Source organism: Jatropha curcas, chromosome 8, assembly GCF_041381405.1.
Source record: "Jatropha curcas cultivar XTBG-Jc1 chromosome 8, XTBG_Jcur_1.0, whole genome shotgun sequence".
Lineage (NCBI taxonomy): Eukaryota > Viridiplantae > Streptophyta > Magnoliopsida > Malpighiales > Euphorbiaceae > Jatropha > Jatropha curcas.
The window spans coordinates 17,499,575-17,521,792 of record NC_143158.1 but is presented as its reverse complement, the minus strand read 5'-3'; the positions used below and the strand labels follow the sequence as shown (position 1 = coordinate 17,521,792).

Below are 22,218 nucleotides of genomic sequence, written 5' to 3'. Positions count from 1 at the left end.
TTCCACATAGGAACTCGGTTCGATTTACTTGGGTTGGGTTTATATAAATAAATTGGCTTTTCTAAATTAAAATAAACTAGAAATTGTAGGTTAAAAGAGGCCGATTTTCCGGGCGTCGGCTTCCAACGGGCCGACGTACCCTATTCCCTTATCCAGAATCGTACTTGGTACGCCTGACCAGTCTTTTAAAATAATTGGCCTTAAATAAAATTGGGTTTAATGAAGTCACTTTTAATTGGAAACGGTCCCATTGCCGAAAAATGGATGGCAACTCAAAATGTTTTATAGGACCGATTTATCGGCATCGTATTCCTAAGAGGTTTTGTCATCACTTTTCTTAATAATCACTTTTCCAATATCCAAAAATAATAAATCGAGCGTTTTCCGGATCGCTCGGGGGCGGTCGACGAAAATAAATCCCAATTTCTTAAGGAGAGATAATGGCATCAAATTAATACTTGCTCCTAAATCACAAAGGCATCTAGGAAAATCTACTTTACCTAATTTGCATGGTATAGTGAAACTTCCTGGATCTTTGAGTTTAGTAGGTAACTTACTTGAGATTATGGAACTACAATCCTTAGTCAGTCACTGTTGACACATCTTCCCAACTACGTTTCTTCGAGATCAATTCTTTAAGAAACTTACCGTAGTTCGGAATTTGTGTAATAGCTTCCATGAGTGACATGTTGATATGCAAATTTTTCAATTTATCAATAAAATTTAAGAACTGCTTATCTTGCTCTTGCTTCTTTAGCCTTTGCGGAAAAGGTGGCCTAGATTGATAAGCTTTAACATTATCCTTCTCCTTGTCCTTTCCTTTTTCTTGTTCTCTTAATACTGCACTATTCACTTCAATGCTCGGTTCACAAACCGGCTCCACAGTTGTATTATTCAAAACATTAGCATCAATACCTGAAGGAACTACTTTATCTACTATTTTTCCACTTCGTAAGGCAATGGCACTTACACTTTCCCTAGGATTCTTTTCTGTATTACTAAGAAGATTTCCCACTTCACGTAAGGAAATAGCATTTGCAAGCTGCCCTACTTGTACCTCCAAGTTATGTATGGATGATGAATGGTTTTTGAATAACTTGTCAAACTTTGATTCTAACCATTTAAAACTATCATCTTGACTGCTCATCTTTTGGTTCATTCCCTCCAAAAATTTATCAATTTTACTAGTCAATTGTCCTAGTCTATCTTGAGATTGACTAACCTGATTGCCCTTATCTTGATTATCATGGTTTCTCCAAAAGGAATTATGATAATTACGATTTTCAGCATTATAAGTATTCGAATATGGACTGCGAACTTGTCCTTGAACATAATTCACTTGTTCCTCCATAACCGGATGCTTATAATTACATTCATTTGACACATGCCCATTTTGACCGCAATTGTCACAAATAAGAGATGTTGATTTATTTATGTTTAAGTTATCAATTTTATATGACAAAATAGAAATCTGTGCTTGCATCATAGTTAAGGGACCTAATTCATGCACCTTCTTTACCGAATTCTTTGAAGAAGAAGAAGAATCATTATTAGCAGTAGAATGACTTACTTGAGTCCTTTCGGTTGGCCATATGCTATTATTGTTGGCCATCTCTTCTAGTAACTCAATTGCATCATTAGTAGTCTTCTTCATTAGTGATCCCCCTGCCATAGCATCTATAGTTCCTCTTGTAGAAGGTGTTACCCCATTGTAGAATGTTTGAATCAATATATTTTGGGGAGGGCCATGGTGTGGGCAAACTCGTTGGAGTTCTTTATAGCGATCCCATGCCTCATATAGGGATTCATTTTCATGTTGGGTAAATGAGGTTATTTCTTTGATAAGCCTAGTGGTTTTTGCTAGTGGGAAGTATTTAGACAGGAAAGCTTGGGCTAGTTGTTCCCAAGTAGTGATAGAATTTGGTGGTAATGAATTCAACCAAGCTTTTGCCTTATCTTTCAATGTGAAAGGAAATAGACGTAATTTAATAGCATCTGCTGGTACTGAATTCATCTTAAATGTATCACAAATCTCAAGAAAACTAGCTATATGCGAGTTAGGATCCTCATTTGGTAATCCGTAAAATTGAACACTATTTTGGATCATTTGTAATAAAGCAGGTTTAATCTCAAACTAGTTAGCATTTACCGGTGGACATACTACTCCTTTTTGTGAACCATTTAAACTTGGAGTAATATAGTCCATCAACCTCTGTGGCGGATTTCCATCACCCATGAATCTTGAATTTCTTCTTTTCTTTTTCTTCTTTTGTTGTGAAAGAAACTGTTCAATCTCAGGCTGATAATCCTCTAATTCACTGTTTGAAGATCTGGTACTTGGCATATGGTGTATGCGAATTATGCGTTCCTGCAAAATTTTGAATCAAAAATAAGTAAGTATCTTAATTAAAATAAACTGCAAATCACATATAAGAATATTTCGTTAAATGACAGAACACCGTTCCCCGGCAACGGCGCCAAAAACTTGTTGCGTCTCTTTTGAGTTCCCACAAGTATACGGATCGCAACGTAGTAATGAAAGATCGATCCCACGAAGAACGGGTTAAGTTCACTTGCTACTTTACTCTTAATGATATGTTTACAGAAATATGAATACAGAATTGATTAATTTCTATTTATGCTAAATCTAATGTTTAATTAACTCTAAAGATAAGAGTGTAGTAAGATACTTAGAATAATTAATCATACATAGGATTTTCCCTTTCTATGCAAAAGCTTGTAACATACAATAAATAAATCTTTAACTACATATGGTAATATATAATTCAACTTCTCAGTATAGAATTATACTATCTATTATATGTATTTCTACTTATAATAAAAACCTTATCTTGTTAAATATTAAACCCAATACTTATTCTTTGATTATTTCAATAAGACAGATTTAACTTTAACAGAAATAAGTGAAATATGCATATGTAAATTCAATTCAATGAATTAAATCTCTTTGATCTTTACTAACCTATTTCCTTCTGAGAATATAATTCAGTAACCTTGATTAAACAAAGATCAAAAGATAACTTAAGGAATTTTTATTGAATGCTACCATCTAAAATTGTTGCTTTGCATAGAAGAGTTATGAAGAACAACATACAACAAGTCTATAAAACAAGAGAAAGAAGTAATCTAACTCAAGCCTCCGGAGGGCGTCACACCTCGAGGAACTTCTTGATGTTCTTGGCACAATCAATAACAAGTGACTCTCATCAACTTGTTCTAAGTATTACTATCACACTTCTCTTAATACAATCTAAGTTTTTCTGTTTCTGAATCTAACTCTCAATTGAATGAATGCTCTCTTTCTTCAGTTTGATTGCTATTTATACAGGAGGAGAGTGATGGTGGTTTTGGTGGTGATTGGTTGGCCAAAAGGTGCTTGAGGTGACTTCTCTTGGGAAGAGTCCCGACCCATGCATGGAAAGATATGTATTTCTGATGAAAAAGGCAGCAATTCCATCTCCTAGAAATCTCGACTCGCGCTCGCGAGGTTAAAGGTCGCGCTCGCGACTTCTGCTTCAAATGTCTCTGCCTCTCAGGAGTGCTTCTCGCGCCTGCGCAGATTGATGTCGCGCTCACGACTTTTGCTTGCAAACCTTCTGACTCTCAGGAGTGCTTCTCGCGCCCGCGCAAATGGATGTCGCGCTCGCGACTTTTGCTTGCAAACCTTCTGACTCTCAGGAGTGCTTCTCGCGCCCACGCATGTGGAAGTTGCACTCGCGACTTTGAGCTTTTCTTTGCCTGCTGAGTCTTCTGGGTGTAGGTTGCGCGCGCGACCTCAAGTAGCGCTCGCGACTTGGGCATTTTCTTTATTGCGACTTGCTTCGCGGCGCGAAGGCCGGATCAAGGATTTCTTCCATTTTTTTCAACTTGTTTTGGTCTTCTTTGTATAAAGCAAGCTTTTTCATTCCTTTGCTCCAACTGTGTTCCTAAAAATTACTTTGAAACAAAAAACAACACGAACAAACGTAAAATATATAAAAACATCATGCATTCATGCAATTATATGAAAATAACATAACAAGATTTGCCCGCTTTGCAAGGCTATCAATCACCATTCTTCTCCTTATCGGCCTTAAGCTAATGGTGCAGTGGAAGCTGCCAATAAGGAGATTAAGAGAATTCTGTCCAAAATGTGTGAGAAGTATAGAAGCTGGGCTGAGAAACTTCCTTTCGCACTCTGGGGGCATTGAACTATCTCCAAATCAGTGAATGGAGCTTCTCCTTTCGAGCTTGTATATGGGATGGAGGCAATGTTACCAGTAGAGCTCGAAAAGAAGTCTCTTAGGGTTCTTATGGAAGCTGGTCTGACCGAAGAAGAGTGGGTCAAGAAAAGATATGAAGATCTGACACTTTTAGATGGTAGAAGATTGAATGCCAGATTCCAGGATCAGATGAGAAAGAGAAAAATTGCTCATTTCTACAATAAGCGGGTACGTCCAAGGGCTTTGAAAAATGGAGATTTAGTGCTGGTCAGATTGTTAGACCACGAAGCCTAGAGTCATCCTGGATGGAAATTCAGACCCAAGTGGCATGGACCGTTCAGAATTCAGAAGCTATTGGCCAAGGGTGCCGCGGAATTGGTCACTACGGAAGGGAAGCCTTTTAATCGGATCGTTAATCAAGACCAGATGAAAAGGTTCTATGTCTGAGATGATGATTTCGATAAAAAAAATGAATTGAGATTAACGCATGGTGCTTAGTTTAAATGCGAAATCTACGCCATGCATTTGTGACATACTTGCGACTGGTTGCTCAATGCCATCAACCTGACTAGAAGGAGAGTAGGTGAATGAGTAGTTAGAATGAACGACTATTGTATTAAAGTAGTTTTTTTTTTTTTTTTTTTACTTCTGTATGATGTTGAAAGAAGTAAGATCAATAAAGAGCTTGATTTTCAGATTTTTCTTCCCTTTTGTTTTTGGGGTATGATTGTTGATTACAAGACCTTCCTCTCTGCTTATTTGGTCAGAATTTGCTCATTTGTTTTGAAGATTTTTGGCTGTTGGTCCTGCCTGAGTGTTGGATTCTTTTGGACGGCGATCAGGAGGTCAAATGCTATTTTCTCGGTGATTTCCTTGGAAGGATCGATAAAGAAAAACCATGAATAAAATCCCTAGCACTTAAATAGGTTCATGCATACATGAGGGAGTTCCATATTTTATCTCTTTCTGAATATTGCAGGTGATAAAATGGTCACCCCATCTTTTTTTTTTCTCTCAAAAATGTAAGTTTCCGTCCTTAGTTAAATAATCCACTTTAATGTGCTTTCATTTCTTAATCCAAGGGCAGAAGGCCCAAATGCTAATCCAGCAAATAATTTGGAAAGAAAAGATTTGTTGTTGTCTTTTGCTGTCTCTAAGTGCAGAAAACAGGAATCAATAAGAAGAGAATCGATGGAATTATTTATTGAAAAGAAAAAGAAAAAAGGATACAATGATTGGGAGTTCATAGCCCTCCGAAATATAGGAAATTGAATAAAAAGAAAAGCAGCAGCAGCAGTCATCACAGTGGTTGGATCATCAAACACCGACCCCTGCAAGACCCACTTTCATCACTAGGAATAAAACCAATAAGCATACTCGGGCGTCACGGTGTCATGCATCACCCCCTGACCCATGTACCAGGTATTCCGATCCCGCCAACGATCAGCTAGGTTGGTCAACAGAATCTGCATCATGGGATCGCTTTCGAAGTAATGGACTCTGGGAACGTGCTAAATGCCACCATACTGGCGGTTGACTCTGTCTGGAAAGTAGGCCATGGAGCGATCAAGACTGGCTTATAGCACATAATTGAGGTTCATGCTCCTGGCAATGACCAGTCCAATCCTCCACCCAGGGCAAGTCCACCGAATCACGGGGTTATCTCCAAAATCAAAGTGCCCTCGGGAGCGGGTGCGAAAATTGGCAGGACCATAAGTTGGGATTGAACGAGCTGGGACTGGAGGAATCATGCTCAGTTTATCTAAAGCCCAGGATTAAAATTTACCAAAATACCCTAAGGTAAGTTTTCTTTCAACACCGCATCAGGAAGAGTATACTGAAAATTTAGGACTAGGAAAATTTAACAAAATTTTTGCTAAAATTTTTGCAATGAATAAAAAAATAAATAATAATAAAAATAATAAAATAATAGATAAATAAATAACAATAAGATTTTCAAGGTTTGCTTAAAAGATAATATTTTTGGTCTCGGGACGGAATTCCAGACTGGGGGCAAAATTAAAATCTTTTGCCCTGATACAAAATTTCAAATTTCAAAGTTTATGATTATTAATGCATGGGGGCATGTGACGCTCCAACATTTAACAAAGGCAAGATCTATTTGTACACAGAAATTGCTCTTTTCTCTTGAAAATATTTTCAGGCCAACCGGTGATGGTTTCTCGAAGCCGTTTGGTCCCACCAAGCAATGATGGTGTATTGCGAAGCTGTTTGGATCCTTTTCTCGATTAGTGATGATGCATTACGAAACTGATCGAGTCAATCCTTAATCGAGTCAGTGATAGTTTTTTGAAGCTGACTCTAATCTTGATTAGTGATGGTGTATTACAAAGCTGATCAGGACAATCTCAATACTAATTAGTGATGATGCATTACGAAACTGATTGGTCAATAGAACCTTGGACATGACCAGATGACTGCTGACGCTTAGAACGCTGATGTAGTCCGACTGGAGCATTCAAGTCAACTCAACCAAACCCTCTAAATCCGATCAGACTGAGCTGAGGAGATGAACAACAAAGCCGATCAAACCGAGCTTTGGACATAACCACAATCCTTCGAGCCAATCAGACCGAGCTTCGGAGGTGACTTCAAAGCCAATTAGACCAAGCTTTGGAGATGATTACAGATCTGACTAGAGCCAACAAAGCCGATCAGACTTAGCTTTGGACGTGACCAGATGATCAAGACAACTACTTCATTCAACCCAAGATTGAAGGCGCATCAGTGAGCCACTTTAACATTAATTGTTTACACGATTAATGATAAAGTGGGGGGCAAACTGTTGACGTGTGTCTTTATGCCCCTGCCTGATCCGATGAGGATACGAGGATGCGGAATGAAGGGTTAATGCTATCTAGAAGTCTTTTAATCCAAGGATTTAAATTAAACCGATTTTAAGTTTCTGGTTGGGTCAGAGTTGCATCACGCAGCTAAGCAGGCACGTGACGGCACTGTTAGCTGCTGATACGGATCGAATCAAAGAATGAGATATAAGTTCGCCTCTATGGCACCCCTCGTTTATAATGAAACGGAAACACCAATAATCGAGATTAATCGCTCTATGGCACCCCACGTTTATAAGGAAACGGTAACACCAATAATCAAGCAAAGAACAAGATAAACGCCACAAAAGAGTTGATAAGTTTACCTTAATTCTTGATGCAATTAGAGGAAGCAATCTCTCACTATCACTCTAAGCAAAGGAGAACAAGCAAAGCTTGAACAAATGAAGTTTATCAATGTCAAAAGTTCTGTCCTTACATGGAAGACAAGTTATTTATACTAAATAAGGAAACTAGGTTTAACAAAGCATAAAACACACAAAACACGCCTAAGTCACTCCAAGCCTTCAAGTCAATGTCACTGTAGCAAGTCAAAGTTACTGTAGAAAGTCAAGCTAATTGGCGCGGGCACTGTAGCAGGCATGCTTTCCTCCACTGTAGCAGGCGTGCCTTCCTCCACTGTAGCAATCCAAACAAATTTACTGGAGTGCTTCAACTTCACATGCCACCAACAACATTAGAAGCCTAGGAATGCCTTCAAGTTCCTCACAACACTTGTTGAATGCGACATCATGAAGTTCTTGTGTTATTTGGGCTTGAACAAATAATGATATGGCTGCCCCATATCGCTTGGCACGGCTCCTTGTAATCGGTCCAATAGGAAGCACCAATGGATCTCCTTCGTCGTTCACCATGCCTCCTTGCGATCCAGCGACGAGTGATGATGGATCCGTATCAGCTGCGTCACGCAGCTCTAATCCAAATGCAATTCGGATTTGTATGACGTCACCAAAAATGACGACATAACGGTTTTTTATTCTGTCTGAGCGACACATGGCTGTGGTCCAGAAAGGAAGATGCGTCACGCATTTAACCAGATCAGTCACCTAGCCGTAAGCTGCGTGCGCAGCTACCCTCTACTGCCCTACATCTATAAATTGATCTTTTTTTCTCATTTGAGGGGGCTTTTTGAAAAACTCACTTTCGGCTATATTTTTCTCCAGAGACTCTTCTGAGTTCATTTGAAGAAAAATTGCCATTAGATATCAATTTAGGTAAAAACAAAATCATAAAAAAAAATCAAGAGAGAAAAGAATAAGTTTTTGAATCCTTGGTGATAAAGCTTCTGGGAGGCCTTAACTATCATTTGTTAAGGCATTTAAGCCACTTACAATCCTCAATCTGAGGATTAGGTAACTCCTTTACCCTTTTTTGTATTTTTATTTACTTTTGTGGTTTTAGTAGTTTAAGCTTCTTTAAACTGTATTCTGTTCATCTTTGGTCATTTTAGGTTTTCTTAAAGCATATTTAGATAAAAAAAAATGATCTAAACAAATCATTTGAAAAATAAGCTTGGGCTAGAGTAGTTGCATCACGCAACCAACGGATCCATAACGGATCTGGAAGATGCGTGATGGATCTGTTCATATCCAAAATTTTATTTCTACACCTAGTGTTCTATTTTCCAGATTGTGGATTTAAAATAAGTTTCTAATGGATCTGGAGTTTTAGGGATAGATCCGTCACGGAACTAGAAGATCCGTGACGCAGCTGTTCTAAGATTCCAGAAATAATTTTTGCTGTTTTTAAAAAAAATAATAAATTTGCACAAAATAAAGTTTAATTTCTCCAATAAATCCGAAGATGTCCAATTATGACCAGATTGCAATTTAATTAAGTTTAGAGTACTAAAATGTAATTTTGAATATTTACTTGTATGAATTTTACAATTTTAGGTTGAATGAAAAATAAAATTAAATTTATGGGTATGTTAGTAATTTACATGTTTAGGATTAAATTAAAAAAAATGTGATTTAGGTGCTGAATAATAATTATGCATGATTTTAGTTTTTAGTTTTTGGGTTTAATTTTAAATCGGGTAGAATGTATTTTAGGTTCGGTTTGTTGCCCGCCTTGAACCATAAGGCAAGAGCGTATCTTTTATTTATTCGATTTAATCGCTTTGGTTTGAATGATTATAAATGCGATAATTGGATTTGATTGGGGCGATTCATTTGGGTTGGGTTTAAGTAAATAAATAATTTGGCTTTTCTAACTAAAATAAATTAGAAATCAAAGGTTAAAAGTGGCCGATTTTTCCCGGCGTCGGCTTCCAACGGGCCGGCGTACCCAATTGCCTTACCCAGAATCGCATTGGTGCGTCTGACCAGTGTTTTTAATAGTTTGGCCTTAAATAAAATTGGGTTTAAAATGGAGTCACTTTTTTATAAAATAAAATTGAAAACGGTCCTATTGCCGAAATAATGGGTGGAGACTCAAAAACTGTTTATAAGACCGATTTATCGGCATCGTATCCAATAAAATGTTTTATCACCACTTTTCATAATAAGATTATTTTCCACATCAAAATAAACAATTTAAGAATAATAAAATAAAAAGGATGTTTTCGAGTCACCCGGGGGGGGGGGGGTGGGCGCAGTATGAAAACACTCTTGAAAAACCATTTTCCAATAGAAACTTACTCAATCTTTCATACCAAGCTCTAGGAGCTTGCTTCAAACCATAAAGAGCTTTAGTAAGTTTGTAAACATAATTAGGTTTATCAAAAATTTCAAAACCAGGAGGTTGTTCTACATACACTTCTTTATTTACAAAACCATTTAGAAAAGCACTTTTCACATCCATTTGATATAACATAAAGTTTTTAAAACATGCAAATGCACAAAGCATTCTAATGGCCTCAAGTCTAGCAACCGAGGCAAAGGTCTCATCAAAATCTATGCCTTCCTCTTGGTTGTACCCTTGAGCCACTAATCTTGCTTTATTTCTCACAACGTTACCTTGTTCATCAAGCTTATTTCTAAACGCCCATTTTGTTCCAATAACGGAATGTTTTTTAGGTCTAGAAACAAGTTTCCAAACTTGGTTTATCTCAAATTGATTTAGCTATTCTTGCATAGCAAGAATCCAACTTTCATCATTTTGAGCATCTTCTAAATTTTTAGGTTCTAATTGAGAAACGAAAGCAACATTACTGAAATATCTTTTAAGTTGAGCTCTAGTCATCATCCTTTCTGAGGGATTATCCATAATATCTTCTTGGGGATGATACTTATGAAATCGCCATTCTTTTGGTAATTGAGAATCTTCATTTTCTCTTTCTGGCATTTGACTTTCAACTATATTCTGATCTGCATGTTCAACTTCTGGTTCAACCTGATTATCAATGTTCTGCTAGCTTTCTGGCTGTTCTAGTTGTTCTGATTGTTCATTCTGCTTTTCATGATTAGAATCTACAACATCATTACTTTCTAATGTTCTAGATGTAGAGTCAGATTCATCAAACACAACATGAATAGATTCTTCTACAACTTGAGTTTTTTTATTAAATACTCTACGTGCTTTACTATTATTAGAATATCCCAGAAAAATACCTTCATAAGATTTAGCATCAAATTTAGCAAGATGATTTTTCTTGTTATCTATAATAAAGCATTTGCACCCAAAAATGTGAAAATAACCAATATTTGGTTCTCTACCTTTGTATAGCTCATACGGAGTCTTTTTAAGTTTAGATCTTAGCAAAACCCTATTTAGAATGTAACAAGCAGTGTTAACTGCTTCTGCCCAGAAATACTTTAGTAGTTTAGAATCACTTATTATGGTTCTGGCCATTTCTTTAAGTGTTCTATTCTTGCGTTCCACTACTCCATTTTGTTGAGGTGTTCTAGGTGCTGAGAAGTTATGGAAGATTCTTGACTCCTTGCAAAAAGCGTCAAATTTCTGATTTTCAAATTCTCCTCTATGATCACTTCTAATTGCTGAGATGTTGTATTCTTTCTCATTTTGTATTCTCATGCAAAGATGAACAAACATGTCATATGACTCATCCTTATTTCTAAGGAAGAGTGTCCAGGTGAATCTAGAGTAATCATCTACAATAACAAATGCATAGAATTTTCCTCCAAGACTAAAAGGAGTAATTGGACCAAATAGATCAAGGTGTAGGAATTCTAAAGGTCTAGAAGTAGAAACCATGCCCTTGGATTTAAAAGATGTTCTGGTTTGTTTGCCCATTTGACAAGCATCACAGATGTGATCTTTTTCGAATTTCAACTTTGGCGATCCTCGAACCAGATCTTTCTTAGACAGCTTAAAAATAAGGTGCATGCTTGCATGTCCAAGTCTTCTATGCCATAACCAACTAGAATTATCAACAGAAACTAAACATATTTCCTGGTTATGCATATCAGAGAGATCTACCAGGTATATATTACCAAACCTTTTTCCAACAAATAAGGTTTTATTATCATGCATGTTTTGAACTTCACAATGAGAATGTTCAAAGATCACTCTTCTATCTTTATCACAAATCTGACTAACACTTAACAAGTTATAATGTAATCCTTCTACTAAGCATACATCTTCTATTGAAGGATTAGAACCTATCACACCAATACCAACAATTTTCCCTTTTGTTTTGTCTCCAAAGCTTACTGTACCTCCCTTTTTCTTTTCTAATCTGGTGAACTTCTTTCTATCACCAGTCATATGCTTAGCAAGCGCTGTCCATGTACCACATTTCTGTTTTCAGCTCACTCCTTAGGCACACCTGAAAAGATTAAGCAGATTTAGGTACCCAACTCATATTGGGTCCTGGAGGGTTAGTGGTAACAGGTGCATTTAGCTTACTATGATTTTTCTTTCTGTTGAGACTTTGATATTCTAAAGTCACAACATTAGAAACTGCATTTTTCTTATTAGAAACATGACTCAGTTTAGAAATGCTATCATAGCTAGAACTTGTCTTTTGTTTAGAAAGTGATTCTGAAATTGATTTTAGAATTCTAATCTCAGTTTTTAACGATTCATTTTCAGAATTCAGATTTGTACATTTTTCTTCAAGATGTGTTAGATTTTCAGAAAATCTATTATTACAATCTTGAAGTGTAACACCCACCGCCCAGTCCCGAGAGACCCAACAACAAATGCCACATTTGGTACCGGAGACACTGTCTTAACTTAACATATAAATCATAAAATTAGATTATGAATTAGAAGTAATTGAGTATTCACAAGTTTAGCGAGTAATAATTTTTTTTTATAATGATTGGGAAAAATCCTACAGAAATACTATAAAAATATCCATTTAAAAACTGAGCTCGTCAAACATGTGAATACAAAATACTCCCATTTAAACTCTAAACTTCCAACATCTCTAAATAATCATTATAACACAACAACACTTTTATATTTTCATAACTGAATAAATCCTCAATAGTATATAATATCCATCAATTAATTGCATTCATTATATATCAAGTCTTAATGAACTAATCATATCAACTATCTTAAAATATTTTCTATTCAATCATTTAATAAATCTTTTGCTTATCTCCAAATATATACACCAACATAATTGATAATTACATGCTTAAGTTATAACTTTATAACTCAAATAACATAATCTCTGAAAATGTAATAATTATACATGCCATAATTCTTAAATACATAAATCTCAATAAACTACTACCAAAATAATCACTTCTGCTCTGATACTACTCTTCTGATCTTCGAGTAGCAACCACGGTCTTCAACCTACGCGTGATAAAAATCAACGCGCTGAGTATAAAACTCAGTGGTGCTCATAAATGATAAACTTACCAATGTTGCACTAGCAACACACTTAAAATGTAAATTTTCATCAAAAGAAGATGCATTTACATTATAGCAAAAGAAATATCAAATAAACTTATAATTAATAACATAAATAATTAATTTCTTTATACCATAAATCCTTTACATAAACATTTAATCACCAGAAATACTTTAGTTCTTTACTTAGATATATCAAATAAACTTATAATTAATAAAATAAATAATTTAATTATTTCAAATCATAAATTCATTACTTGAACATTTCTTAGACCAAGACAAATACTATTTATTTTTTAAAACCATGTACTGAAATGTCAGGCTTTGAAAATTCATTTGATAACATAATCATTAATTTCCAAAGTAAGGTTTATTAAAATAATATGATCTCATTCATTAAATTGTCTTATAAATATTTTTCATAGGGCTCGCATACACTTAGGAGAAAGAGAAGCAGATAGGTTTTCATAATCCGCCAACCTTTTCATAATGGCCTTAGGTCGCCATCTTATTCATAACATATAGAGCGCGTCCGCCCTAACATAAGACACCCACGTGCCTAGCATATGATCATAGCTTCTTATCATAATGGCATTAAATGCCGAGCATGCTCATCATACATAATAAAATCAAATCACGCATCAAATTCACACTAAGTATATTAGAGCCCAAAATCCTTGTTTTAATTCTTAATTCATAACACTTATCATAAAACTTGTCATATTCTTTAGTCTTCTTAAATTCATAATGTAAGCTTACTTTAAAACGTAGTAGCTCATGAAAATTTCATACTTAAACATAATTACTTAACATAGAAAATTTCTTATCATATGAAATCATACATGTAAGCTTACTTTAGAACTTAAGTAACTCATAAAAAACTTCATACTTAAACATAATTACTTAATATAGGAAATTTCTCCTAAATTTCTTTTCTTTTAAAACTTTCTTAAAGTTATAATGAAATGTAGCATAAGTAATTTCTTATCATATCAAATCATACTTTCCTTATTCAAAATTTCTTACCCTATGGTGGTTCGACCTCTTACTGAAAACCAAGGGGAGGAATTTCCTTCTCCAATCAAGTATGCTAACATAACTCTTATGCACAAAAGCATCCATTTCAACCCTCATCATGCATGATCTAAACCAATTCCACACTTTTTCAATTTATATCCATTTAAACATATCCACAACAACACTTTTCAAACTTATGTCTTATTTTTGTCAAATAAATCTTAAAGTATACAAAGAATCAAGAGAACTTCGTCACACATGATTCATACCTACCTTTATCCAAATAAACCTATGATTCAAGACATAGAAAATTTCCAGCATTAATATAACCTTGACCTTTGCTGGGTTTCTAAGACATAACTTGAGTTCTAGACCTCCAAATTGAGTGGAGTTTGATTCATTAGAAAGATAAGACAAAATTATACAAATGTTATCAAGGGACAATAGCCTAGATAAATCTGTAAGATGGTGAAAAAAGGCTAGGAAAATAGACCAATAGTCCAGACCTGATTCAGCAGAACTGATTCCAATGTTTATCAAATTCCTACTTATCCAGACACTCAAATCAAACCACTACAAAACCAGAGAAGTCTCAAGACACAGGAAAACAACTCTCATGAAGAACTCAGAATATAATATTACCATTACAGTGGTCAAAATGGGCACTCAATTCAGCGATACATGTGGCCCGTCATACCAGAGTCAGTTTAGGTGTTTTAGCCATAAGTTGAGCTATATATATCCAAATTGGACACAAGAGGATGGGTTGGAAAGCTGAGAAGTAGACCTACAACTTTTATGAAGGACTCAGACATAAATGGAAACTAGAAAGGATCGAAAAATGGTCCTTAATCTCACTCAATAACCCGTTTTTCCCAAATTCAGCTTTCTTCAACCATGAAAAGAACATGAACAACAAAGGTACAAGATAGAAATGTCTACCACATAATAAGTACTCATCAAACATCACCCAAGAACATATTATTGCAACCAAAATTCAACAAAGCAATCGTTTCATACAAAATCCCAAAATATACACATGATAGCATAAAGGCACAAAATCAAAAATTTGAGTAAGGTAAGTGTGTTTATGAACACTAACCTTAACCATAAGCTCTAACAAGCTTAAGAAAACTCTTGAAGCCCTTCTCTTTGGTAGAAAGTTTTCCACCCTTTGGCTTAAGTGGTAACTTTCCAAATTACTTGAAATTATTCACTAAAAATTACTTCTCAAGCTTTAATCTCAAAGATTAATTAATTAAATCAAGTTTAATGGTGTAAATTTGGTGGATTTAGTGAGTAGAAGTGAAGAAAAAACAAAGAAGAGAAGAAGAGAGGAGGTTGGCGTGAAATGGACGAGAAGAAGAAGAGAAAGTGGTTGCTCAATAATTGGAGTTGACTTATAAAGCAACTAAAGGGTAGTTTAGTCTTTTCTCCAATTGGATGGCTAAGATTAAGTCAAAAGTAATCTCATCTAATGGCTATAAATAATCTCCAATTAAATTCCTTCAAAATATTATTTATCTCCATAAAATTCTCAAATTTAATTCTTAAAAATAATTCCTCAAATTTCCTTACTTAATATAACACCATAATTCACTATTCACTAATATCTAAATTCTCCAAAAAATATTCATTACTTATTTTCTACCCATAAAAATCATGTATGCATACTCCAAAAATATTAAATAAAATATGACACGTAGATAGTAATTTTTTTGGACCAAAATAGTACGGACTTCCGGACTGGTGGTACTATTTACACATCGGTAAACTTATTATTTCAGACACAGAAAAATGGGGCGTTACATTAAGATCTTTGATTTCTGTGATAAGATCTTTGCATGTAACTTCTTGATAAAAAACATCTTTTAAATGATTACTTTCAGATTTTAATTTTCTGAAATCTTTCTTTTGAACTTTATGCTTTCTAACAAGTTTTTGAAACTCATTGCAAAGATTATTATAAGTATCTAGAAGATCATTTTCTGATTCAGGTTCAGAAATACTTATAGTGCTTTCTTCATGCTTCTGGGCCGTTGCATTTGTTTCGTTGATTTCAGCTTTCTATGTTGAAGTCAGAGTACTGATTTCTTTGGAGTCAGAATTGATAATAGCCATTAGACAGATATTAGCAATTTCTTCTTGATCACTGTGGCTTTTAGAATTAGAATTATCTGAAACACTCCAAGCATGTACGAAAGCCTACTTCAGCTTCTCTTTAGTTGACTTCTTTTTCAATTTAGGACAATTAGGCTTGATATGTCCAGGTTTGTTGCATTCATAACAAACCACTTCAGAAGGTTCTTTCTTGGGTAAGTTACCATTTTTAGGTGGAAAGTTCTTTTTGATAAACTTTTTCTGTGGCCTTCCACTCTTTCTATGGAACTTTTTGAATCTTTTAGCAACAAGTGCTAAATCATCACTATCAAGATCGGAAGAACTTTCTTCACTAGAAACTACTTTCAAAGCCAGTCCTTTCTTTTTCTTATATTCTATAGTCAAAGAAGATTTCATTTCTTCTAAAACAAGAGCTTCTATAAGATAATCATAAATGACGGAAGTCTCTTTGTAATTCATGACAGTTCCTAAAGAATCCCATTTTTTAGGTAGAATTCTAAGGAGTTTCTTAACAAGCTCATCTTCTGAAATTTCCTTTGTGGGTCCTGTATATGTATGGCACAACCTAAGAGGAGGGGTGAATTGGATTTTCTAAAAATATTTTAGAATTTTAAAACAAAATATAGAATTCTAAGTGCAGCGGAAAAATAAAGAACTTGTGAGAATAAGTTATGGAATAGAACTCCCTCACAATGTTCTATTCATGAGAAATAGAAAGACTATGCAAAATGCAGTTATAGATTAGAACTGCTTTACAATGTCTTACTCAATATCAGAAGTGCTTTATGAAGGAAAGCTATTGAAATTAGAACTTCCTCATAAAGTTTAGAAAATCATATAAGACAGTGTGAGAGACAGTTATTGAAATTAGAACTGCTTCACAGAGCCTTAACCAGGTTTAGAAAACAGATTAGAAACCTAAGTAGTGAAATATACTGTAAATAGAATAACTGTTTAGAACTTGGTGTATTCACTTATCAGAATTCCTGAGTTCTAATATTCAGAGAAGATAAGACTTATTCCAGTTTTAGAACATCAGAATCATTAACAACTTTAGCATTTCTAAAATATAAACAGAAGTGTAAATAAAGTAGTATCAAGCAAAACTTTAGAAATTAAAAAGATTAACACAGTGATTTATAGTGGTTCGGCACTAACTCACCTACATCCACTCCCCAAGACTCATCTTGAGATCCTCAACTATGTTATCTCTTTTCAAGGGTAAGAGACAAACCAACAGTACAAGGCAATAGATCAACACCTAGATCTACCCTTTTTCCCACTAGATTTTCCAAAGGTTCTAGTTAACCTCAACCCTTTCTGTTTTTGGCAGAGTACAGAAAACTCAGTTCAAGACATTAGAATCTCTCTCACGGAGAAGGTCGCTTGATAACTTCTTTCACAATAGCTTCTAACCTAAGCTATTACACAAATGTTTATCAAATAAAAATCTGTCTACTATAGATTACAGAATCTAAATAGACAGAAAGAAATGCACATATAAGCACAGGAAAAACAGTTTTTTAGATTAGAAAATCATTTAGAACACAGAACCATTTTTCAAAAGTAGTTATAAAACTTCTTTTCTCTTTTAAAGATAAAACGTGAAGTGCAAAGATGAAAAGAAAAATGGGGGTAGAGAGTAAGTTTTGAGAGACAAAAGATATGATCAATGAGTGAATACTCTTAAAATGAAAACTCCTTCTTCCTCACGTTCAAAGAGTGAAGAATTTCTTTATATAGATAGCTTCGTGTCTCTTGCTTTTGGAAAGTGGATATTTCATTTTGAAATCAGAATATTTGCTTTCCTTATTTAGAAGATAGGAAAATCTTAGTTACCAAAAATTTATTTTATCATTTTTTTTAAGAGAATAAAAAATGATCTTTCCTTTAAGCAAAAAGATTTTCGAAAGCACTTTTATTTGGAAAATATTTTTCGAATAAGATACTACTTACTAAAAACGAAAAGATACAATCTACCTTCATTTTAGGTAAGAGTATACGTTGAAATTCTTTAGATCTTCAAAAGGTATTTCCGAAAGAGAAAGTGTATGATTTATTACCAAAATCGTTTAGAGATAAAATCTTTTTAGTTTTAGGTAATTAAATCATTTCGATTCTTAAAGCATATTTTTGAAAACAGAATTTTTACGAAAGAAATTATTTTGAAGAATCTAATTTCCGAAAAATATTTTTGATGAGAGAAAAATTAGTTTATGTGCTTATAGATGAATTTTCTCTCTATCCTACAATGCATCTTAAATATCTACCCACTACGGTCTTCGAATATCTTCATATTCAATGTAAGACTTGCCTTGTTCGTTTTCTTTCCATACGAATTCTGCATAAAATAATATTAGCACAAATAATAAAATTTAAATTTATTTGATTTGTTTTAATCATCAAAATTCCGAGATTAGAAATTGGCCCTTGAGCCAACAATCTCCCCCTTTTTGATGATGACAAAACTAATAAATTTTGCAGATATAAAACATGTGCTCCCCCTAAATTTTATGCATATAAGTTCTAATCATGTCAAATGATCTTAATATTAAGCAAATTAGAACATGTATTTTGCTCCCCCTGAATAGATGCAATAAAATTATTTGTGAAAATTAGAACTAGGGAGACATTTTAGAAAACTGATTTTAGAACTAAAAAAATAGGCAAGGTATTCTAAGTTCTAATAATCAGAACATAAATATTAGAACTAGCAAAGATAGACAGGATATTCTAAGTTCTAATAATCAGAGCATATGGTCAGAGCAAAAGAATAGAATAGAAATTGATATTAGAAATAGAACAAAAGATCTTATGTCCAACCTGCAGAAGAGTCGTTAGAATAAGAATCTAAGTTCTAAAAACGCTCAGCTTATCATATAACAATCTAGCTCACCAAAATAGAACATATAGAAAGTCATGAATCATAAAATAAGCATCACAGATTAGAAGTAATACGACCCTAGCCAATTAACAAGTACTCTTGCAAATCAACAAGGAACATCTAGCGGAAAGCATGCAATCTCGGAAGTACCCGACAATCCCTTTAACCCCCAAGTACTCTTGAAGAGAGAAAGCAAGGAATTTAGAACAAGAATCAGAAACTTACCTTCAAGTACTCTTGAAAACAATTCTGAAATTCTTGGTGCAATTAATCTTGTAGAACTCACAAGCTTAACTACTAAGGATATTTTGGTTCTATGAAGAACACAATCTATTCTTGAAAGAACAAGAAGAAAACGTTTTGTTTTTTTTTTATTTCAATTCAATGGTGGCTGTTGTGCAACTCTTACAACAATATAAGTAACCTAAGCTAACCCTAATGTGGCCCAAATGGGCTTAATTAAATACAAGTCCAAGCTAACTACTTAAAACAATCCTGACTTAAACATTAACTAACTTAGGCTGGCCCTACTCTAGAAAATAAGCCCAACCAACCTTACACTTAATTAATTAAGTCCACTAAAAGAATTTAAACAAAAATAGGGCAAATGGGCCGAAGGCCCTACACAACCCATACTTAAGCTCATAATAAGATAACAACCTCCTAAATTTGCCTAAGTATAGAATCATGTAAAATGCATCAAATGGCAGCCTCATTGCACGCCTCAAGCATCATAACAAGCTTTGGTGCTTCTTCAAGTTCAATCTCACATCTTGCATAATTATGATCTTGAAGCTCCAGTGTGATTTGTTCTTGAGCAAATGCATTCAAGGCTGTTCGTAGCTTGGTTGCACGAGCTCTTGTGATTGGCCCCACGGGTAGAGCTAGAGGATCCTTCACCTTGCTTCCTTGATCCGTATCATTCCCTCCCTCCTCAAAAAGATTTGTCCTCAAATCTGAATCATAATCAAATGGAGAAAGGTCAGAAACATTAAAGGTAGCAGACACGCCATACTCACCTGGTAGATCAATCTTGTACGCATTGTCATTGATCCTCTCCAACACTTGAAAAGGCCCATCACCTCGGGCCGCAAGCTTTCCTTTCCTTTGGTTTGGAAATCTTTCCTTCCTCATGTGCACCCAAACCCAATCTCCAGGTTGAAATATCACACGCCTCCTTCCCTTGTTGGCACGGTCAGCATAGCTTTTGTTCTTCATGTCTATATGAGCCCGAGCTTTAGCATGTATCTCCCGGATCAATTCAGCCTTCTTTTCACCATCTAAGTTAGCAATTTCACTTAAAGGCAAAGGAGATAAATCAAGTACAGTTAAAGGATTAAAACCATACACAAGCTCAAATGGACTATAACCACTAGAAGAATGTATAGACCTATTATAAGCAAATTCAATGAAAGGTAAACAATCCTCCCAGGTTTTCAGATTCTTACCAACCACCGCTCTAAGTAAAGTACCTAGAGTTCTGTTAACTACCTCAGTCTGTCCATCCGTTTGGGGATGACAAGTAGTAGAGTACAGCAACTTTGTACCAAGCTTACCCCATAAAACACGCCAAAAGTGAGAAAGGAATTTGGCATCACGGTCTGAGACTATGGTGCGTGGCACCCCATGCAATCTCACAACCTCCCTGAAAAACAACTCAGCAATATGGACAGCATCATCACTCTTATGGCATGCAATGAAATGTGCCATCTTACTAAACCTGTCCACAACAACAAAAATACTATCCCTACCACGCTTTGTTCTGGGCAATCCAAGTACAAAATCCATAGAAACATCAGTCCAAGGCAAAGTAGGTACAGGTAAAGGCATATAAAGGCCATGAGGCATAGATTTAGACTTAGCTTGCTTACATGCTATGCACACACCACACAGTTTCTCTACATCCCTACGCATATGTGGCCAAAAGAAATGTTCAGCAAGTATTTCATATGTTTTAAGAACACCAAAATGCCCCATAAGTCCTCCACAATGCGATTCTAATACAAGCAATTCACGCATAGAACATTTGGGTATACAAAGTTTATTTCCCTTAAATAAAAACCCCTCATGCCTAAAGAACTTATTAAATGCCCCATGTTCACATGCACTCCAAATAAGACCGAAGTCATCATCATCAACATACAAGGATTTTATATGCTCAAATCCTAACAACTTAGCATTAAGAGTAGTAATTAAAGCATACCTCCTAGAAAGTGCATCAGCCACAATATTTTCTTTCCCTTGCTTGTATTTAATCACAAAAGGAAACTGTTCAATGAATTCAACCCACTTACCATGTCTCTTGTTCAACTTACCTTGTCCCTTGAGGTGCTTTAAAGACTCATGGTCAGTGTGTATGACAAATTCTTTGGGTAGAAGGTAATGTTGCCATACCTCCAATGCTCTCACTAGAGCATATAGCTCCTTGTCATAGGTTGAATAATTGAGTTGCGCTCCATTGAGTTTCTCGCTGAAATAGGCAATAGGCTTTCTCTCCTGCATCAACACTGCACCAATACCTACACCAGAAGCGTCACACTCAATCTCAAATGTTTTATCAAAGTCAGGTAAAACTAAAATAGGAGCAGAACAAAGAATGGATTTTAAAGTATCAAATGCCCTTTGTTGCGCTTCCCCCCATTTGAACCCAACTTCCTTCTTTACCACCTCTGTGAGTGGGGCTGCTATAGTAGAGAAGTCCTTCACAAACCTCCGGTAGAAGCTTGCCAAGCCATGGAAACTCCTCACCTCAGATATAGATTTAGGAGTTGGCCATTCTCGAATTGCTTTAACCTTCTCCTCATCGACTTCAATCCCCTGTGCACTCACAACAAAACCAAGAAAAACAAGCCTATCTATGCAAAAAGTGCATTTCTGTAGTTTAGCATATAACTTTTCAGCTCTCAAAGTTATCAATACTAACCTAACATGCTCAATATGCTCATCAATAGATTGGCTATAAATCAGTATATCATCAAAATAAACCACAACAAATTTGCCTAGAAAAGCACGTAAGATATGGTTCATTAATCTCATGAAAGTACTAGGTGCATTTGTTAGTCCAAATGGCATAACCATCCACTCATATAAACCATATTTAGTCTTAAAGGCAGTTTTCCATTCATCACCTAACTTCATTCTAATTTGATGATATCCACTCATTAAATCAATTTTCGAAAAGTATTTACTACCATGCAGTTCATCTAACATATCATCTAGCCTAGGAATTGGATGGCGATACTTAACTGTGATTTTGTTGACAGCTCGGCAGTCAACACACATCCTCCAAGAACCGTCCTTCTTAGGCACAAGTAATACAGGCACTGCACAT

The 22,218-nt window shown here is 35.2% G+C and overlaps 1 protein-coding gene and 1 non-coding gene across 2 annotated transcripts in view; one reads left to right on the top strand and one right to left on the bottom strand.

The window, feature by feature from the left end:
* The window catches only part of LOC149494270 (uncharacterized), a 28,467-nt gene that overhangs the window by 4,328 nt on the left and 1,921 nt on the right, over positions 1 to 22,218 (bottom strand). The window contains exons 3-8 of the mRNA XM_089725442.1: positions 20,608 to 22,187; positions 19,898 to 20,259; positions 19,788 to 19,843; positions 2,150 to 2,368; positions 1,520 to 2,014; positions 649 to 1,360 (exon numbers count right to left, since the gene is read on the bottom strand). Of these exons, the coding sequence (XP_089581568.1) occupies positions 649 to 1,360; positions 1,520 to 2,014; positions 2,150 to 2,368; positions 19,788 to 19,843; positions 19,898 to 20,259; positions 20,608 to 22,187 (3,424 nt within the window). The remainder of the gene's footprint in view (positions 1 to 648; positions 1,361 to 1,519; positions 2,015 to 2,149; positions 2,369 to 19,787; positions 19,844 to 19,897; positions 20,260 to 20,607; positions 22,188 to 22,218) is intronic.
* On the top strand, positions 1,743 to 1,849 carry LOC149494271 (small nucleolar RNA R71). The gene has a single exon (XR_016322338.1). It is a non-coding gene; the product is annotated as a small nucleolar RNA R71 (small nucleolar RNA).